At 44.9% G+C, this 22,579-nt stretch overlaps 1 protein-coding gene across 4 annotated transcripts in view; it reads right to left on the reverse strand.

Annotated features, from left to right (window-relative positions):
* TOX2 (TOX high mobility group box family member 2) overlaps positions 1–22,579 on the reverse strand; it is a 112,917-nt gene that overhangs the window by 28,763 nt on the left and 61,575 nt on the right. For all 4 annotated transcript variants that reach the window (XM_070420910.1, XM_070420908.1, XM_070420911.1 and 1 more), the window contains exon 3: positions 9,526–9,771. In XM_070420910.1, the coding sequence (XP_070277011.1) occupies positions 9,526–9,771 (246 nt within the window). The remainder of the gene's footprint in view (positions 1–9,525; positions 9,772–22,579) is intronic.

Genomic DNA, 22,579 nt, shown 5'->3' on the forward strand with positions numbered 1-22,579 from the left:
TTATTTGTCTTGTTGGCTTTTATGAAGACACCGGGTTCTAAATGGACAAAGCCGCAAGATGAGAGAAAGAGCACCCGAGACTGACTTTTTATTATCCAGCCGGAGCAGAGGGAAATGACTCCAATAGATCTCAAGTTTATGTGCTCCAGACACTCCACGGAGCCAGCGACGGTTTCTCAGCAATGCCGGCGGTACATTAAAAGCTCATTTTCCCCAACATGGCACTGAATATGCAGTCGGAGCAAAGAGCCATTATACAGGGTAATATCGAAGTTGCAGCTGACGAATGTTGCCGCGATTTTTCCTGAGTCCTCCCTCATGACTCAGGAGCCAGTCTCAGAGGGAGCGGTTCTCTGCCAAGCTTGGCACCTCGCCCAGAATGAAAGTTAAATGTCTGGCCTGTGCAGCCTTCACAGCCAGAGGGTCAGGACTCCCATTAGGGTTGAGAGGATGGGCACCAGAGGGCGCCGAAACCATCATAATACATCACAAGCTGTTCTGTGAATCCCAGCAGCAAGGGTGGCGATTGGGTCTGAACAAGAAAGTGTAGGCAGGTATGATGCTCCCTCCTCTCAGGCTTCTGCTGCTGTCCTCTGGCTTCGAAGGCTTGGCCCCAAGGCCACCACCTCCAGGAAGCCTTCCCTGCTACTCTTCACCTCTGAGCTCCTCAGTACTCATCTGTTATGCATTCCTAGCAAGCACCTTATGCTTCATGTTGTGGTTACTTATGAATTTGAATGGCCTGACTCAGTGTCGGATAAAGTGGGTCTCAATCCTGGCCTAATCACTCCCTTGCTCATTCATGTTTTCATTCACTCATTCATTTGAAGCCTGTAAGGTGAGCTATGGGGTACATATGCTGGGGAGTCAGCATGCCTGGGTTCGAATTTTAGTGCCACCATGAGAGTTGTGTAATCAAGTGGTTTACCTCCCCATGTCTCTGATTTCTCCTCTGTGAAATGGCCACGATGACAGCTCCTCCTCCTCAGGACGAAGGTTTAAATGAGATACAAATAAAAAGGGCTTAGGTGGAAGCCAAGCACATAATATGTGCCAAATAAATGTTAGCAAATTTCAGCTGCTGATAATTCATCCATTCATTTAGGAAAAGTTCACCAAGAGGATATGGGGTCACACAAGTGTGGTCCTTAGCCTCCAAAGATCAAGACACTGTGTCACAGTGAGCATGGGCAGCGTTCCACAGCACGGACCTCACAGTTCTATTCTTGGAGACGCTCTGCTCTTGGAGACGTTCAGGGAGTTGCCAGCTCTTGCCTGGCATGAGGGTTGTGAGGATGAAGTGAGCCAAGTGGACACTTGGCTGCCATTACTTGTCCCCCTCCCCCAGACTGAGTGCCCAGGACATCTTTGAATCCCCCGTGGCTTACGCACCACTCTGCAGGCAACCTCCATTCACACGGAACACAGCTTGAAGGGGGCAGAGAGCACTGGGCTTAGAGTCAGAGGCCCAGGTTCAAGTTCCAGCTCTACTCTTTTTCTCACCATGTGACCTTGGACAAGTCATCTCTCTCCTCCCATTCATTCAGTCGATAAACAGCCACTGAGGGTTATCTGTTAGGCAGGCCCTGTGCTAGATACTGGTGCCAGAGACAGACATAAAGCATAGACCTAGCCTTCAGGCTGTCCCAGGCTGGCAGCACAGACAGGAATCTAAAGGGACAACTACCAGTTGTCATGAATTCAGGCTGATCCCACCTCTATTCAAATTTTTTTATTTACTGTTCATCGTGGCTTTTTGTGGTAATTTTATTTATAAAAATACTATATGAAAATATTATTAATCTTGATTACTGAGTGTCTTGGCACTCCCTTAAATTTTGTGATGAAGTCCAGTGTCTCACTTTCCTCACCCTCCTCCCAGCCCAGAGCATCCAGACAGCCTCAGAGAGAAGATGACTTTTGAATTGGGTTCTGACGCAGGAGTAGGAGTTCACCAGGTTGACAAGGGAGAAGAGCCCTTCAAGCAGAGGGAACAGCAGGCAGTGGTTCTCAACCAGGGGTAATTTTGTCCTCCAGGGGACATTTGACAATGAATGGAGACATTTTAAATCTTTATTTTGACTGGGGGAGTGCTATTAGAGCCCATGAACAGTGAGCAGAGGCCTGGGTAGCCTACAATGCACAGGACATCCCACAGCAGAGAATTATCCCCGCCCCCCCCCCCCCCAAATGCTGGTAATGCTAAGTTGAGACACCTCATGCCAAAGCACAAAGATGTGAAACCTCATGGCATCAGGCTACCATGGGATGATTCCTTGGCCTCTCGAAGCCTCAGTTTCTGCATCTGAAAAATGGGGATAATAACAGTTCCTACTTCAGAGGGTGGTTGAAAAGAGGCAATGACACCAAGTCTGTGCACAGCAGTGCTCCATAAATGTCCATGCCCCGTCCTGTCCCCCTTTGAACACACACTTCAAACTTTAAACAGTTCTCCAAAGAGACAGCATCCCAGAATTCCAAAGGAAACTGGGACATGGAAAAGAACACATTTTGTTCTTTTCCGACCTTTCTCTTAGTGAAAACCATGAGTCTTATCTCTCCGCAAACGCAAGCCTGTTCACAGAGAGCTAGCCTGTGTTGGCTTATCACTGGCCTGAGTTTTAACAGGGAGTGAATTTTTATGACCGAGTTCTAAACCTTTGCAAAAGCCATTTTTAAACTAAAAAACGCTGACAGGTTCTTAACTACTATAGCTGCTAAATTAAGCATGAGGGAAGGGGGAAGGGGGGTGGGCATGTGAAAGAAAACAAAAGTGCCCTAAAAGAGTTAGTGGAGGTAAAATAATGTTCATTAAAAATAGAAAAACAAACACACAAAAAAACCCTTTTGTGTTCAACTTCGCACTCGTACATCATAATGTTCCAGTAAAAGGCCATTTCCCCCTGAGATAATAAAAGAATTGAATTTTTCCTTATCGGTCATCTATTTTTCTAGCTGAAGCTATTACTCCCGCTCTGGGGTTGCTAGGCAACAAGAAATATTAATAGCAGCTTTTATTAGCTTAGCTTTTGCAGCCGAGTACCAGAATGAGAAAATGGGAAACATAAATGTGTTACATAAATCTTTCAACCTTTCAGAGCCGGTGTTAGTCTCTGTTTTCATAATGATTTATTGAAGTGATGGTTCATTTATGAGAAAGAGGAGTGTGGGATAAGAAAACGGAGCAGTCCCCTGAAGGAGTGTTTGAAAATAAATAATTATAGCAGGGGAGCAAAAGCTGTTTAAAGTCATTTTTCTGAGTTTTATAAAATGTAAAAAGACATATTTCTTTCGCTTACTGCCTCTGAAAAACGGGAGGGGGAGGGAGTTTCATCTGGACTCTGCTGAATATAAAGAAACCTCCGGGCCTTGGGTTACCCCCATTGGGGTCCTCAGAGGCCCATTTGGGAGGTGAGCACTCCCAGTCCCCCTCCCAGGGGGCAATGAGACAAAAGCATGGCACCCAGGAAAAGGCCAAGCAGGAAGTGCCCTGCGGACCCCTGCTTTCGCCAAGGTGGTCCTGCCCTTTGGTCACCCAGCAAGAAGAGTTAGGGTTGGGACCTTCTCTTCTTCGCAAGCGGGGGGACTGTCATTCTGCTGTTGCTCTCAAGCTCCCCGCCCCGACCGAGGTCCTGGTGTACTTCATATGCCCTCCCCCCGCCCCCCAGACGGTGCCCTCTCCCCAACCCCAACCACCTCGGTGTCTGATCCACCTCTGACACCCACCTCTTGCTGGGACCAGCCCCGCACTGGGGATCCAGCCTGACCACTGCCCCAGCAAAGCCGACCCCCAGCAGGTCAGACTGGACAAACGAGACTGAAGCCACTCAAATCCTGTCAGTAAAATGAACCAATTAATAAGCAGAGTAGTTTACACTTATTGAATGCCTACTGTGTGCCAGGCACTGGGCTGAGTACTTTTCCTACATCTGATGACTGAATCTTCCTGAGTTCCTATGAGGCAATAATATGGCCTCCATTTTATTTTATTTTAAAAAAATATATTTTATTGATTTTTTACAGAGAGGGAGGGAGAGGGATAGAGAGTTAGGAACATCGATGAGAGAGAAACATCGATCAGTCTCCTCCTGCACACCTCCTACTGGGGATGTGCCCCCAACCAAGGTACATGCCCTTGACCGGAATCGAACCTGGGACCCTTCAGTCCGCAGGCCGACGCTCTATCCACTGAGCCAAACTGGTTAGGGCTGCCTCCATTTTACAGATGAAGAAACTGAGGCTCAGGAATGGAGGGTAACAAATGGTGGAGCTGGGTTTGAACTTGGCTTGGCCTAACCCCAAAGCCCACGTTCCTAACTACTAGGTGATGCTATACGTTAAAAAAACAAAAACACACAGAAAGCAAAACTTTATTACAGCAGATTACAAAAATGGCTACACATCCCTGCCTCCCTGCCATGCCCTTCTGCAATATGACTCTTCCGTTTCTTCCTTCAAGAGGTGGGTCCATTTCTCTCCCCCTTGAATCTGGGCTAGACACGTGACTTGGCTAATGGGACAATAGTAAGTGAAGATTTGAAAAGTGCTTGCATATTGGGGCCTACCCTTTCTTGATGCTCTTGGAAACCCTGTGATCACAGCCGTGTGAACAAGCCCAGGCCACGACGGGACGACAGACCTGCAGCCAAGTCATCCCCATTGGCCCCAGCTGACATTGGGCCAATTGCCGAGATGTGAACAAGGCCATCCTAGACCCTGCAATCCCAGCAGAGCTGTAAGCGACTCCAGAAATCAGCCAAGCCAGTCCAGTTCAAAAGAACTACCTTGCCCTAGCCAGTCTGGCTCAGTGGATGGAGCACTGGCCCTCGGACTGAAGGGTCCCGGATTCTATTCCTCTCAAGGTCACATACCTTGGTTGCAGGCTCAATCCCTGACCCTGGGTGGGGTGCACGCAGGAGGCAACCAATGCTGTCTCTCTCACATCGATGTTTCTCTCTCTCTGTCTAGTCCCCTCCCTGCCACTTTAAAAATAAATAAATAAATGGGAAAAATATCCTAGGGTGAGGACTAACAAAACAAAACATAACAAAACAAAAGAGCTACCTTGCTGCCCAACAGAATCACAAGAAATAGTCAAAGTTCATGGTTTGCTTTAAGCCACTAAGTGTTGAGGTGGTTTTGTTACACAGCAAAAACTGATACAATCCTACGACAAAACAAAACAAAACAAAACAAAACAAAACAAAAAAATTATGCATTCAGGGCAATAAAATGACTAGGTTTGACTGGAGGGTCTCAACTACCACCAAGTTGCTGAGGGTCTTTGGTCTCTTTTCCTCAGACTTGGAAGGAGATCCTTCCTCATCTCAATTTGTGAGAATCAGAAGTAGACCAAGTCTCCTGGGGGGAAGAGGGATGAGGAAGAAGAGGAGGGAAGAAGAGGAGAGAGAGACTGGAGGGGAAAAGTAGAGCACAGGAAGAGAAGAGGGTAGGTTTTAGGGGGAATTTAAAGGAGCTCCCAGAGTCAATACACAGGCTGTGGCCCTAAGCCCTAAGCCCTGAGCCCTGAGCCCTGAGCCCTGCCCCCAGGCGCCAAGCCCTAACCCAGGCTCGCCCATGGGAACCATCTCTAAAGCAAGGGGTGAAGTGGCAACTAAGGTACTACCCAGCCCTCTCCCACAGTCTACCTCAGGAGACCAGCCTGGAGAGACCCCTTGCTTGGCATGGGGGTTCCTGGGCCACGGCTCCTGCCCTCTCCCAAGGACCAGTCCTGGCAAGATGCTTTGGGACAGGGACCCAGAGCACAAAGGATCTGCCAAAGGTGTAAGGTCCCCAGGAAACTTGTCTGGGAGCAGCAAGCTTTGTCCCTTCCTAAGATAACTCCTCTAGCATGCAGGGTTTTGACTCAAGTTAATAAGATGTAAACTCCAGGTCAGAGGCACGTGCAATCCTGCCAGCGGAAGGTTTATCTGACCTCACACCCATACACTTGTCCAGTGTGTCAGAGCTGACAAAGCCACTATTCCAATTTTTCTAGGTGTGAGTTTGCCAGAGTTGGAATCCCAATTTCCACTCCCTAGATGGCAAAACGTGGGCTGGGAGAGAAGTGACTTGTCCAAGATCCCAGAGGAAGCAGACAAAGCTGGAGGAGAAGGTTTGAATGACAGCTGTGACCGTCCCCTGTATTAATCGAGGCCGGAGACGGGACCACACAGCTCCAGTGACCCCAGGGCTCCGCCTTGGGAAACCTGTACTTCCCGAATCACCAGAACCCACGGCTGGTGCAGGGAGAGCTGTGCCAGCACTCATTTCCCGTCAGGCCCCGTTTCCACCTGCCCCAGGCTCTCCGGGATTTCTCTGGTCCTGCCAGGGGTGCAAGGTCCCCGGGGAACTTGGCTGGGAGCATCACGCTTTGTCCCTCCCAGGATAATTCCTCTCCCGGGTAAACCAGGACTATAAGCTTGAACATTTCCCAAGGACGACTCCAAAATAAATTATTTCAGACTTACCAGAGGCCCCTTAATAAATTCCACTCTTCTGGTTTCTTTGGGTATTTTAGAAGCTGATTTATACATACAATATCTCTCTCAAAATGAGACAATCAACACAGGATAAAATTATTGAGTTATGAAAATAGGGGTCAGATGGAGGTGCAGCGCTTTAAATTAAACCGGCAAAATATATCTTTCATACTAAATTGACTCTTTTTGTCTTGGAAATGAATGTTTAATCAGTTAAGACACAGAAGTCGAGGGAGAAGCCTCCAGCAGATTTAATTCTGTAAAGGGGCCCTGTTCCACCACTGTACAGGATTCCCGCCCGCAGCCATGCCTTTAGAGCAAAAGGACCGACTCCCATGCAGATCAGGAGGCCGCAAGGGCCAGGGCAGCCTCTGGGTCAGAGCCACAGGGACTCGGCATTCATGAGATGCATGTCAGACGCCTTAGCTCCACCCACGTCTCCAGGGACAATATGCATTGCAGTCTGTGCAAACAGTGTCTGTGGCATCCTGCCCATCGGGGCACCTCGGTGCCACCTGTGGCCCCCCAGCCCAGCTGCTCCAGCCCTCAAACACCTGGTAAAACTGAGAGGTGCATGGTAGGGAACAGAGCTGGACTTGAATTCTGTTGGTTTTTGTACTTAATAGTTGTGTGACATTCATTCATTTATTCATTTATTCATAGAGCCTACTATGTGTCAGGCCATCACTTCCTAAAGGCGCCCCTTCTGGGTGCACATAGCACCATACACTGATCTCATCAGAGCATTTACTACATTTTCAGAAATGGAGTTTTCACTCATCTCTCCCTCCGGCAGGAGGAGTTCTTCAAGGGCATCTCAGACCTGGGCTCAGAACAATGCCTGGTCCCTAGTAGGGGGTCAATAAAGGCTGCTGCACAGCTGATCACCCATAGGTTGAAAAATGGTCCCCTAAGCACATCAGGTCCTAATTCCTGGAACCTGTAAATGTTACTGTATTTGAGGGGGAAACCCAACAGTCTTTGTGGGTGTGATTAAGTGAAGGCTCCAGAGCAAAGGAGATTCTCCTAAATTATTCCTAATGCCATCACAAGCATCCTCCTAAGAAAGGCAGGGGGAGATTTCATTGACAAGAGAAGGTGACAGTGACGTGAAGACAGGTTAGACGGATGCGGCCACAAGCCAAGAATATGGGCCACCACTAGAATCTAGAAGTAGCAAGGAACAGGTTTGCCCCAGAGCTTCCAAAAGAAGCTCACCTTTCTGACACCCTGATCTGGGCCCAGTGATACCGAGTTCAACTTCTAGCCTCCAGAGCTATGAGAAAGTCTATTTCTGGTTGTTTTAGGCCATCAAGTTTGTGACTACTTGCTAGAGCAGCCACAGGACACTGATACAGTCACCTACTGGTCTGAGCCTCCATCTCCTCATTACAGTAATACCTGCCTCACTCGGTTTGGGAGCATTATGTGAGAACATGTTTGTAAAGCCCTCTGCATGGTGCTTGATTCCTAACAGGTGATGACACACATTCCAGCATCACCCACACAGAATGCACATCCATCTACATACAGACACACACCTGCTTCCTGCAGCTCTGACAAATTTAAGGATTTGTCTTCATGGTGCTTGTCTCTCTTTGCTCAAGTCCCGGTGGACGGACATGTTCTTACCTGGTTTCCTAATTGGTCCAGTAGCCCTTCCCTGGGTGAAAGACTTGGCTTATCTTTCATTACTTAACAAGGGAATATAAAACTCAATGGGCCCTTGAAAACGCTGCCTAATGGAAGAATTAAAGCAATCTGAACTTGTGAAGCATCTTTAACATGAGCTTGTTTGAAAGAAATCTGGAGAATGACTGCAAAGTGGCTATTTGGACCGAGCCCAACAGAAGCATTTCCTAGGAGGAGCGATCAGGGGGTCATCTTTGATAAACAGATAACATCTCTTGTAATTATCAGAGCTATAATAACCAGGTGACCCTACAAAGGTACCTGAGAGCCTGTTCCTTTAGCTAAATGCGACTGACAGGCACACACTGCCATTCAGTTACAGTGGGGGATTCACTTTTATTGAAACTACTACTAACAGCAAATATCCCCCGATGGTTTACTCAGTGGCAGACATTGGCTAAGACTTTGCCTCCGCTATCTCAGGTACACTTTACGGCAGCCAGGAGGTGGGCACTGTGATGATTCCAAGACCAGGGAACTGAAGTGTGACAGCGGAGCTGAGATCTAAGGCAAGTCTGTAGGAGGCCGGAGCGCACACGGCTCCACATGGTCGCCATCGATCACCAAAGGCCTGTGACGCCGTGGCCCCGAACCACAACCATCCTCACCTCTGCACTCACAGCCCTACCCTGGCCCGTGTTTGCATAAATCCCCAACTGGGACAGTCTAAAGGGGTGGGGGAAGCTTTTGTTAGGAAATTGGCTGCCAAGCAGCTCAGGTATAAGCATTCTGTCAAAGTGGAATGAAAACCATACGGCTGTGGTACCTTCAGTTCTCCTAGAGAGAAGAGGAAGCTCAGGCCCTGCATTATTGATGGGCCCACAGAAAACTGTTCCTCAAGAAATGGAGCATCAATTTCCACCGAGCTCGTTAGCCAGACCTCCAACATTATAAAATGTGGATCTTGAGTTGGCTTCTTCCCTCCCCCCCTCCTTTCTCTCCTTTTATTTCTCACTCAGGTTTTAAAAAAAACAAAAACATAAAGTGGGTTGTATTGACAGCTTCACAACTTGGATATACTAAGAGCGACTGAATTGTACGCTTTAAATTGGTGAATTATAAGGCATATGAATTAGACCTCAATAAAACTGATAAAAATAAAAATTCAGGTAGTTTATACTATTAAAAAGAATACAAAGAATGCTAAACAGGGTTCCAGAAGTGAGCAGTGTGAAGACATCCACTTTCCTCCATGCCCATCCCCATAGTCTGCAGATGCCCATGCAAGCAACCCAGAGCCCAGACCCTGCACACGAGCACAGGGTCCTCATCAAGGCACTAACATTCTGCTTCCCTGCCAACCCGCTTCCCTGCTGGAACTGGCAGGAACTATGGTGAAACAGCAACTCACCGTGGGCAGCTGGCCCGACAGCAGGTGGCTGTCTTGGGCCAGCATGTTGGACACCATGATGGCCGGGAGGTCCATGGCCTGGTAGGAGTAGGCAGGGAGCAGTCCGTTGGGCGCGAGGCTGTGGCACAGCGAGTGGTAGCCAGCTTCGTGGTCCCCCAGGTGCAGGAGGGACGGCTCTGGGAGGTTGGGAGGTGTTATCGGGGGGATCTCATAGTCTTCGTTGCTCTCGTTCTGGCTGTTGTAGGTCTAGAACATTCAAAGGGCACGTTGTCAAGGGTCAGTGACTTATAAGTGCAGGACATGCTCGACAGCACCAAAAACAACGGTGATAACAAGATGGCCCCTGATCAGGCTCCTGCCCCATCCCCAGATGGGTGCAGCCTCCTGCTAGAAGGTCTGCGTACCAACACCTGCCCTCCTGGTGGGGCCTGCTCCCGTTCACCTGCTCTGTTTTCCCGCCAGATCTGGCCACGACAGCCCACCGTGAATCCATTGTCCCAGCCCACCCATTTTACAGATGGGAGAACTACTCATCCCACCATCCACCATGGAAGGACAGTGGCTCACCCCAGGTTAGTATATGAGTTGGAAATAGAGCTAAAGTATTCTGACTCCAGGCCTGTGGTTTTCCAGGGCAGCAGGACGACTTTCTCTTATGTGCTCCCAATACCCGGCCTAACTGGGTTCTCTCCTGGTCTTTCTCACCTTGAACAGTACAAACTTTCTCCTCGGAGTACAAGCTAGGAGCCATACTAGAAACCTCCCTTTCTGATCGTGATTTGTTCATTTTCCCCCTCATTGCTAGTCAGACCAGGATGTTCCAATACAACGTTGGAAAGAAATGATGAGCATTCCCTCTACTGGAATTCTCTGCCCCACCCCTTGCTCCCCCTTCATCTGGCTCATTCTTACTCATGACTCAGCAGGTTTGGTGTAAATGTCTTCTCTAATACTCTCCCGAGTAGGTCAGATCCCATAGTACATCCCCAGATTGCCCTGCATTTCTTCTTGGAAGCACTCATCGACCTTGTGGCTAACTAACTTCTCGTCTAGTTATTTGTTTAATGTTTAATGTGAGTTCTGCCAGGACAGTCCTTGTATGTCCTGTTTTCCAGAACCTGGCACAAAGAGCTCAAAACCAATTAGTTGAATGGATGAATGAGCCAGTTCCTAGGATAGATGCCATAAGCACGCATGTCGGCATCCCACCTATCCCTCATGATGCCCTGGAGGTGGGCGTTACCATCCCTGTTGTTCAGGAGGCAGCATGGCGCAAGCGGTTAAGAGCCAGAGAGCCTGGTTTGAATTCTGGTTTCTCTGTGCACTAGCAGTGTGACTTTGGGCACGTCAGTTAACCTCTCTGTGCCTGTTTCTTCATATGCGAAAAGAGGGTAATAACAGTACATACCACAGACTTGCTATCAAGAGCAAATAAATCAGTACGTGCAAATTGCTCAGGACACTGGAACATAGCCAGCTCTCTGTGTTGGTTGTTATTGCTGTTGTTGTTGTGTTTGCCTGGAGTTTCAGAGATGTTAAGAAACTTCTCCAAGGACACAGAGTGAGTACACAGCAGCCCATGCACTTGTTTTCCCCGCTGTGAATGTTCCTAATGCCTCCCAACACTGGTCTGTGCACCAAGAGGTGGTCTGCCTTCAGCCTAATCATGGAGATGGGCTGGGGCTGATTTTCTTTAGATGGGACTCAGCCACCGGCATCGTATAACTCAGAAAACAAGAGTTCCAGGAAGCCCTCCCCAGCCCTCTACCCATCCTACAATAAGACTCCCCTCCTCTCATCCCCCCTCGCAGCCTGTTGTATGTGCTCCCTATAGTATCATTGCCTCCTGAAATTATGTCTGATTCTGACTTACTTTCTGCTGCCTCCTGTCCCCCAGACCTCTGGCTCCATGGGGGTAGGGGTTAAGGCTATCTTGTCACCAGTGCGCCTGGCACACAGTAGGTGCTCAATTAGAAGGTGCTGAATGAGCACATGAAATGGGGGAGTGCACCAGGCTTTAGATTTAGACCTCACCCACATGTCTTCAAATCTATCCCTCCTGACAGATTCTAAGTCCCTACGTGACCTATTGTTCATGTTTGTCAATGTCCCACCTTCCACTCTGCCCACCAGCACCCAGAACAGGTGCTGGCACATAGCACGTGTCCAGTGGATACTAAATGGCTGCATAAGTCCATTCCTTTCACTTTAAAACCAAAACCTCAGCACACTGGAACTGGCCCAATCCACCAGAAGCCTTTTGCAAATGTAAGCATATGTTGTATAAAAATATTGGAATAACACAGTTATGACAATTCATTTAAAGAGGCAATTAGCACACTTAAAAATAATTAGACATGCAAACAAGTACATGCCTCCTTCTAATGCAATCAAACCCTAAATGCGTGACAACTGAAGACCAAACCCTTCTGCTACGAACTCATACTGAGCGCCTACTGTGTGCCAGGCACCAGACCCACTTTTCGACATGCACTGTCCACGTAATCTGTATGAGTTCTGCAAAGAAGTGGTGATTCTCTCCATTTTGCAGACAAAGATGAAGCTTAAAGAGTGGAGGTGTCACAGAGCTAGTGAGTCTTGGGTGGGATTCACACCCAGGTCTGTGACTCTGAATCCAGCATTTTCCCACACTCCAAGATTCCCATTTCGCACTTCCCCTGAGTCAGAGACAGGCACTCAATGGTGCCTAATTTGCTCTCTGGCACCAGTGTCCTCACGAGAATGAAGAAAGGGATCCGAGTTGTAAGAGTTCTAGAAGCTAAAATTATTAGCAAAGCCTTACAGGGAAACCTCTGGAAAGAGCCGTCTCTCCCTTCCACCCGCTTTCTCACAAACCCACTGCAATCACATCTTCATCCCACCGTCCACCAAAACTGCTTGGCAAGGTCGCCAATAACCCCTGTGTTACTAAATCCAATGGTCAGGTCTCCATCCCCACCTGACCACCTTGATCTTCTTGGCGGCATTTGACCTAGTTGTCGACCCCCCTCCTCCTGGGAACAAATTTCTTCACCGGCTTCTGGGGCACCACACATGTTGATCTTCCTAAATCGCAAGCCATTTCCTCTCCATGTCCTTTGCTGGTCCCCATTCTTCCCCCCAACCTATGAGTGTTGATGCGTCACAGAGCTCAGATTCCAAACCTCTCCTCTAAGCACACTCCGTCCTTTGTGCTGTCATTCAAACCCCATCGATGTGCTGCTGACCCACGTGTCTTCAAATCTATCTCCAGCACGAACCTCTCCACCGAATCGCAGATGCACATAGCCCAGTTATATGACACCTCTGCTTGACATTTAATAGACTTCTCAAACTTAATGTGTCCAAAAGAGAACCTGTCCATCCATGGTCCTCCCTTCCTCAACTAATGGCAAGTCCAGCCTTCTGGTTGCTCAGGCCAAAGGCCTTGGGGCTATCCTGGACTCCTTTCTTCTTCTCACATCCTACACCAATTCTTTCAGGAAACCCTACTGGCTCCATCTTTGGAATAAGTATTAAGGTGTGACCACTCTGGCCCAAGCCATCATCCTCTTTATGGTAGTCTCCTATCGGATTGCCCTGCCTCACCTATGCTACGGTCTGTTTTCACCCAGGGGCCAGAATTATCTTGTTAACATGTAAGATCACATCGCTCCTCTGCTCACCACCCTCCAGTGGCACTCTTCTCACTCCCAGTACGAACAGGGTCTTTAGAATAGCTACCTGGTCTAGTGCCCCCACTCCCACCTCTGTGCCTTTCACTTCCTTGACATCACCTCCTACCACTCTCCTTGTTCATGCCACTCTGGCAAACTAGGTGTGCTTCTGCCTCAGAGCCTTTGCATTGACTGTTTGCTCTACCTAGAGCAGTGGTTCTCAACCTTCCCAATGCCGCGACCCTTTAATACAGTTCCTCATGTTGTGGTGACCCCCCAGTTTCATTGTTACAAATTGAACATAATTAAAGCATAGTGATTAATCACAAAACAATATGTAATTATATATGTGTTTTCCGATGGTCTTAGGCGACCCCTGTGAAAGGGCCGTTCAACCCCCAAAGGGGTCGCGACCCACAGGTTGAGAACCGCTGCCCTAGCTCATGCTTCTCGCAAATATTCACACAGCTCATTCCATTGCCCCGTTAGGCCTTGACTCAAACATCTCCTTCTCAATGAAGTCTATGCTCACTGTTCAATTTAAAATCGCAAAACATCGGCCATGCTCTAGTATTTCCTTTTCATCAACTGCCATCTTCTAACATTCAATATATTTTGTCTATTTATTGTGTTTATTAATTAGTATCTGTTTCCCTCACTAGAATGTCAGCTCCATGAAGGAGGAGGTTTTCATATGGTTTGCCATTGTTTTATCTCCAGTTTCTTCAACAGTGCCTGGTATGTAACAAGTGCACAGAACTATTTGCTGAACGAACGAATGAACGAATGAATGAACGAGTGAACGAATAAACTAACGATCTACTCACCAAATGCCAGAAGAAATAGTGGTAAGAAAATGAATGGATTGGCTGACCATGAAGATCCCCTGTCTAGGAGAAAGCTTATTCTTGACTCTGGCCCAAGGGTAAGACTCAGGTTGTTTGATTCAGTCCAGCATTCCTCACTTCATGGAAGTGGTCCATGAAAAACTATAACTGACTGTTCTTTGTGGGAGTGAGTTGTGGGGAGAAGGCATTGAGGCAAATGTCAGGGCCAGGAGGTTACCAACACGCAAGGTGGTAGAGAGCTCCATATCAAGCAGATATGGGTTATGCGACTACTACAATAACCTTGTTCCTCAATTCCTCCATTTGCGCTTCTCTCTTTCCAAATCAACTCTGGGATTCAAAGCAAAGCAATGTGGCTGGGATAGAAGGGGACTTGAGAAGGAGGCTATTGGGTTTTTCCTGCACCAATCCAGGGAGGGAAGAATGCTGGACGAATTCAAATGGCCTGTGGCTTTCCCTTGGGTCAGAGAAGGGTAAGCCTTCTCCTAGAATTCCTAGGAGGAAGGGTGTTAATAAAATATTGAAGGCAGCCTGGCCAGTGTGGCTCAGTGGTTAAGTGTTGACCCAGGAAACAAGAGGTCACCAGTTCAATTCCCAGTCAGGGCACATGCCCAGGTTGCAGGCTACATCCCCAGTAGAAGGTGTGTAGGAGGCAGCCCATCGATGATGTTTCTATCTCTCTATCCCTCTCTTTGCCTCTCTTTATAAAAATCAATAAAAACATATTTAAAAATATTGAAGGCAATGACTCCTCAAGGCAGGGTAGAAAATGGGCAGAGGGTAGCCCTTTCTCTGTTCTTGGGGAGGTGGTGGAGAGGAAGAACTCTGAGAACATCCAATGGACCAGAAGCCCGTTGCAGGGATAAGTGTATGTTCTATAAAATTCTCAGAATAAATTCATTCACTTACCACAATAAAATAAAATGACAAAGGAATAGAAAAATCAACGATAGGAAGTAAAAAATACATAAATTCTTTTAAATAATTATTTCTGAAACAAATACTCAAAGCTTGAACTTCGAGAAAAAAACGTAAACCCAAGAGATTTCTAGGAGTGGTGAGCTGAAAAAAGCAGCTGTTCCTAAGATAACTGCAGGATTTAATGTGACAATTTTATAAAGATTCCTAAAATAGAAGAGGTATGGGATTATAAATTTAATAATGATCACAAACTAAAAACCTTGAGGATTTCAGCTAGAAGTTGTGCCATTCTTAAAGGAGAAAATTACAGATACTGACCAATTATTGATATTGCAAGGAAAAATATAAGTTTAAATACATTTGTTACCATTTCTTAAGGTAAAATTTACATTAAATAAAATTTACCATTTTAAAATGAACACCTCAGTGGCATTTAGTACATTTACAATGTTTTACAATCATTATCTCTATCTAATTTCAAAACATTTCATCATCCCCAAAGGAAACCCCACACCCATTAAGCAATTTCTCCCTATTCCCTTGCCCCCCAAATCCCTGGTAACCACCAATCTGCATTCTGTCACCTATTCTGGATAGTTTACCTATTTTGTGTGTAAATGGAACCATACAATATGTGACCTTTTGTGTTTGGCTTCTTTCGCTGAGCATAATGTTTTCAAGGTCCATCCATGTTGTAGTATGCATCATTACTTCATTCCATTATATGGCTAAATAATATTCCACTGTATGTATATACCACAATTTGTCTATCCATACATCCATTTATAGATATTTAAGCTGTCTCCATCTTTTGGCTATTGTGAATAGTACTGGTTTGAGCAAGTATGTACATTTGAGTCCTTGTTTTCAATTCTTTTGGTTATATAACTAGGAGTGGAATTGCTGGGTCATATGGTAATTGTATGTTTAACTTTTTGAGAAACCATTCAAATTTTACATTCAACCAGCAATTCAGGAAGGATTCCAATTTCTCCACATCCTCACAGACAACACTTAGGGCCCACTGTTTTCATTATAGCCATCCTAGTGAGTGTGAGGTGGTATCTTGTTGTAGCTTTGACTTGTAGTTCCCCAATGACTAATGATGTTGAGCATCTTTTCATATGTGTCTTGGCCATTTGCATGTCTTCTTTGGAGAAATAACTATTCAAGTCTTTTGTCCATTTTTAAATTAGGTTGTTTGTCTTTTTGTTGTTGTATTGTAAGAGTGCTTCTTTATGTATTATAGATACTAGACCCTTATAAGATATAGCATTTGCAAATATTTCTCTCCCATTCTGTAGGCTGTCTTTTTACTTTCTTTGTAATGCTCTTTAATGCACAAACGTTTTTAATTTTGATAAAGCCCAGTTCACCCATTTTTTCTTTCATTGTTCATGCTTTTGATGTCATATCTAAGATCCACAGCCAAATCCAAGGTCATGAGGAATTACTCCTATGATTTCTTCTAAGAATTTTATGATTTTAGCCCTGAGACTTAGGTCATGGGCCCATGTATATGGCATGAGGTAGAGTACAACTTCATTATTTTACGTGTTGCTATCCAGTTGTCCCAGCACTGTGTGATGAAGAGCCTGCTCTTTTCCTATCCAATGGTCTTGGCATTCTAGATGAAGTTCAATTGACCTTAGATATTAGGGTTTATTTCTGGACTCTTAATTCTATTCCATTGTTCTATATGTCTATCCTTATGCCAGTACCACACTGTTTGGAATACTGTAGCTCTGTAGAAATTCTGAAGTGTAAGCCATCCAACTTTGTTCTTCTTTTTCAAGATTGTTGTGGCTATTCAGGGTCCCTTACAATTCATATGAATTTGAGGATCAGTTACCCCATTTCTGCCCCCAAAGGCTGGTGGAAATCTGATAGGAAATGCATTGAATCTGTAGATCACTTGGGTAGCATCACCATCTTACCAATAGTAAATCTTTCAATCAACAAATATGGGATACCCTTCCATTTATTTAGGTCTTCTTTAATTTATTTCAGCAATGTTTTATGGTTTTCAGTGTTCAAGTTTTTCACTTTGTTGGTCAAATTTATTCCTACAGATTTTATTCTTTTGAATGCTATTATGTATGAAATTGTTTTCATAGTTTCCTTGTGGGATTATTCATTGCTGGTGTATAGTAGCACAGCTGATTTTTGTGTATTGATTTTATACTTCAAACTTTGCTGAATTTATTAGTGATTTATTGAAATTTTAAGGGGAAAAAGAAATTCCACACCATTGGAGAAACAAACAAACAAAAAGAAAGGGGAAAAAATAGAATCTAATCAATCTAACAAAAATCTGAAAAGAAATAAAAATAGTAATGAACTATGAAACATGATAATAAAAACCTTCATAAAATGACAGTACTAACACTAAATATTAGTAATAACAATAAATATTGATGTTTTAATTCCATTATTAAAAGAAAAAATTAATATTTTGATTAAAATAAATGAATCTATTATATGAGATTTATAATAGCCACATATAAAATAAAATGACACAAAAGGCTAAAAATTAGCAAATATATCAGGCAAATAAAAAGCAAAAATGGAAAATTTAATAACAAATTAAGTACAATTCAGGGCAAAAAGCATTACAGAGACCAAGTGGAATACTTAAGTTGACAAATGATATAATCCACTAAGAAGAACTGAAAGACAAAAATTTTTATGTTGACTAATAAACGACACGAATATAAAATGTAAAATACTTTTAGAAGTACAAAGAGGATTTAATAAAACCACTAACACATCTCTGCAAAAATGGACAAATTAATCAGACAAAAATCAGGAAGGATAGAAGACTTGCATAACATAATTTCCCCTCTTGATCTGTCCCAATATTTAAAGAATACATATAATTGTCAAATGTCCATGGAACAGTTTAAACACATGATCATGTACTAGATACACAGATCATCTTGAACTTTTCAAAAGGTTGAAATGATACAGACCACACTCTAGGACAGTGATGGCAAACCTTTTGAGCTCGGCGTGTCAGCATTTTGAAAAACCCTAACTTAACTCTGGTGGGGTGTCACATATAGAAATTTTTTGATATTTGCAACCATAGCAAAACAAAGACTTATATTTTTGATATTTATTTTATATATTTAAATGCCATTTAACAAAGAAAAAGCAACCCAAAAAATGAGTTCGTGTGTCATTTCTGACACGCGTGTCATAGGTTCGCCATCACTGCTCTAGGATCTAAATGCACTAACCTAGTTTTTAACAAAAAAAACAAGGAAGGTAGAGCACAAAGGAGCAGAAAAAATAATGAAGGGAGGCAGATGCTCCTAAAAACTTAGGTGCTTTAAGAGCAATCTTCTAAATAGCTTTGGGTTACAGAGGAAATCACAACTGATATTACAGATAATGAAAACACTGCCTGCAAAACCTGTGAGAGATGAACAATGGAAAGTTTATAACTTTTTACCTAAATACATTTACTAGAAGATAAGAAATACAAAATAAATGAGCTCAGCACTCAACTCAAAAAGCTAGAAATAGAATAACAAAATAAACCAAATGTCAGTTGAAGAAAGAGTAATAAAACAGAAAACAAATTTTAGATAATCTAAGGAAGAGCTGCTTTTTTGAAAAGGCTAACAAAATAGTAAACCACTAAGAAGAAGAAGAAAAAAAGCTCTTTCATTCCTCTTTAGATACCCTAAAAGGAATGAAAGATATATTGATTCTTTGAAAATCATTGAGAAGTTCTTTTGTAACACAGTATAAGGTTAATTTGCAAAAATGTTTATTATTTCCAGCTTAATTCTGTTGTTTAAATCTTCTAAATGACTAATCATTTTCTTTTTCTGCTTGATCCATTGGTTTCTGAGAGAGGTATGTTAAAAATGTCCACCATGATTGTAATTTTATCTATTGCTTCTTGTATTTCTGTTCAATTTTTTTTGCTTCATTTATTTCAGATCTATATTATTATTTACAAATTAATGATCATGTCTTCTTGGGGAGTGTAATTTTCATTATTCCATGGCTTCGTACTTTATCCCCATTAATGGTTACTACAAGGTTCTCTGACTGACACTTGGACTATCCATTTCCATCACCCCAACTCTGTGTAAGAGCAAGGCAGACGATTCACGGAGGGAACTGTAGGAGGGTGATTTGACTTTTCTCCCATCCTGGGCCCCCACTTTCAAGTCAAGTGAGAAAAGCCCCAGGAGCACAGCTTGTGGGGACTCTGAGTACAGCACAAAAAGGAAGTGTCATCGCACTCCCTGACAGAGCCTGGTGAGAGAGCTCTCAGGAGCAGCCACCTTGCGTCCCCAGAGTTGAGAGGCTCAGGAGGACACCGTCGCTGGGAGGTTTTGGAAGATGGAGGATAATAGGAGCTGCCTGAAATGAAGAGAGAGAGAGAGAGAGAGAGAGAGAGAGAGAGAGAGAGAGAGAGAGAGAGAGGCAGAGAGCAATCTGCACGTACATGGGTTGCCAAGCAAAGAGGTGGGAGTTGCTGACGGGCAAGTGAAAGCTAAGGAAGACAGACAGCTGAAGGCAATTAGAGGGCCCCACTCAAGACAGTAGCCTGATAGGGTTGGGGACCTCAGCAGTAGGAGGTGTGTCAGCAGGTGTACTAGCTGCAGAGTGAATCCCCAGTTCAGCGTGCCTCATGGAAAAGAGCCAGCATGAGACAGCCTGCTATATCAGTGGGCACCAGTGGTGGGCATCAGCTGCAGGCCATCAACAGTATGAGTCGGCAAAATGGGTGACCCTGGCCCTTTAATGACACTGCACCCTGTCCTGATCCCAGGGTCTCCTGCAGCTGCAGAGGACCACCCCAGTCCCCACTGCGGAGAGACCAGGAGCTGGGGAGGGAAGAAGACAGGGGGCGGGGACCTCCTCTGCTTTCTTGTACCCTGTGGAGTCCAGCCCACTGAACAACCAGAAGTGACAGCGTAACAGCGGCAATACCTTAAGTTCACACAGGACTTAGGGGTTCCAAATGCTTTTAAGTATTTCAAATATTTTTTCCCCCAAAAGCTTGAAGATTCTTAGAATTCATAATCAGTGAGTACTGTTTTTTGGATCTGTAGAAAGAATGGAGGGCCTGAGGGAATTTCAGTCCTGACACCTACTTGCTGAGGGGCCTTTGGCAAGTGATCCCACCTGCTTACTCCTGACAGCTGAGAGAATCACTGGAGGAGACAGATGTGAAGACACATGACAGGCAGTCACCACAATTCCTTCCTCCCTACCCAAGGAAGGGAAGAGAAGACCTGAGGTGTAAGCAGACGTGTTAAATATCTTTTCCATTTTGGAAAATGAGGTTCAAAAAGGCAAAATGACGTATCCAAAGTCACATGAATAGCATTTATGGAAACAAGGACCAGAAGCCCTGACTATCCAAAGCCAGCGTGTGCTCGACCACTATTCACACATACCAATCCTCATCAGCCCAGGACACTCCTGGTTTTTGCCTCTTGTCCCAGGGTATTTTTTTAAAACATATGTTTGTATTTATTTTAGAGAGAGAGAGAGGAGGGAGAGAGAGAAACATCAATGCGAGAGCAAAACATCGATCAGCTACCTCCTGCACGCCCCCTACTGGGGATCAAGCCCGCAATCTGGGCATGTGTCCTAACCGGCAATCCAACTGGCAACCTCTCGGTCCATGGGACGATGCCCAACCAACTGAGCCACACTGGCCAGGGCCTAGGGTGATGTTTAACAGTGCCCTCTTTCACTTTAAAATCGTCCTGGTTTGGGCAACAAATAACATGGCCACCCTACCATCTACCGTTTGAACACATAAAACCCACGCCCTATATGTGAACATCTCAGCTAAGGGACTGTCCTTCAACTCAGTGTTTTCTGACTCTGTTTCGAAACAAGGAAAATGGTACCTTATCCAAACCTGAAACCCAGTCCAATGGAGAGGGCACCCAGCACTGTAACTTATTACATGTACAGTGATTTTACAAATTCAGCGGGGAATGAAATGCAATTTTGTCAGGCTCGTCTGTGTCCATAATAACCAAGGCGAATTAATCATCTTGGATAATACCCTGGTGTCACCCGTCCCAGAGATGTTTAATAGAATCTGATTCATGCCTCGCTGTGCATCAGATCTGCAGTATTGCCACACTTCTGAAAATCAGTACAGTTATGCCTTCTTGTTGGGCTGTCATTTTCCTGCTCTAAAAATGCTTCTTTAAAAAAAATAAAAGTCCTTGCCATACATAAATGAAACGGGAGTGAAAACGCCATACTGTTAGAATTACATATGGATGCTGGAGGAGGTGGGGGTAGAGAACGCAGTACCTTTTTAAGCCTCTATTTACAGGCAGAATCTCCCAGCCGTGGCGATATGGGTGAAGGAGGCCGTATAATGCCCTCCCGTTGCTGAGGGGACCCTGACATGCTTGCATCAGAGCAGAGAGAGGCATTAGACTGGGACAATGACAGTCCCATTAGACATGCGTTTTGTTTACTAAAACTGTATCTGGAACAAACGTGATAATCCCCGTGTGTTCTTGCTCAGAAAATAATCTGAGTCATTTTAAGTTTCAGACAGCTTCCCGGACTGATGGCCTGTGGAGGGAGGAGGTCTAGAAAAATGAGCGACGGACAGTGGGTTTCCTACTTTAGGAGGAAGTAATCCCAGCAAAACTGAAGGAACAAGGCATGGGATGACTTGGGGCACAAAACTGGAGTGTGGGTGTGGCCTGAGCAGTACCCTGTTTTACAGAAAAAAAGAAGCTCACTTTTCCAACTGCCTCTATGACACTTTCCCTTAGATGTCCCAGAGGAGAGAACTTTTCCTGCAAAGGTACAAATAATAAATGCTTTTGGCTTTGTGGGTCATACAGCTATTCAACTCTGCCTTGTAGCATGAAAGTAGCCATAGTCAATTATTAAAAAATATATTTTTATTGATTTCAGAGAGGAAGAGAGAGAGAGAGAAACATCAATGATGAGAGAGAATTATTGATCAGCTGCCCCTGCACACCCCACACTGAAGATTGAGGCCACAACCCAGGCACGTGCCCTTGACCGGAATTGAACCTGGGATCTTTCAGTCCGCAGGCCGATGCCCTATCCACCAAGCCAAACCAGCTAGGGCCATAGTCAATATTTAAACTAACAAGTGTCGCTGTGTTCCAATAAAGCTTTATTTACAAACAACAAGTAGAGGGCCAGGTTTGGCCCATGGGCCATAGCTTGCTGATCCCTTCCTAGGGGTGCTTTTGCTTCCCCATATAACTTTTACCATCTAAAAGGAAATATACTTGATTTTAAAAATACACTTATTGCCTGTTCCCTTTACTAAAATATAAATTCACTGTTTGGGCGCTGATTATCCCAAGGGCCAAAGACAGTGCCTTGCACATAACAGGCCCTCAATAAACATTTGCTAAATAAAATAATACATGAATGACTAATAGAGGTTTTGGACTACTGTGTTCACAGTTATATCCAAGCACCCTGAGCACTGCCCAGCGCACAGTGAGTACTCAGTAAATATGTTTTGAATGAATGAATGAATGAATGAATGCACAAATTAATTTATCGATGCTGCTGTGGCACAGGGCCAGGTGGGCTCTGTACCACCTTCTCTGTAAGCTCTAAGAAGTCAGAGAAGGT

Source organism: Myotis yumanensis, unplaced genomic scaffold (assembly GCF_028538775.1).
Source record: "Myotis yumanensis isolate MYYU_CA2020_CCGP unplaced genomic scaffold, mMyoYum1.0.hap1 SCAF_7, whole genome shotgun sequence".
NCBI classification, from domain to species: Eukaryota; Metazoa; Chordata; class Mammalia; order Chiroptera; family Vespertilionidae; genus Myotis; species Myotis yumanensis.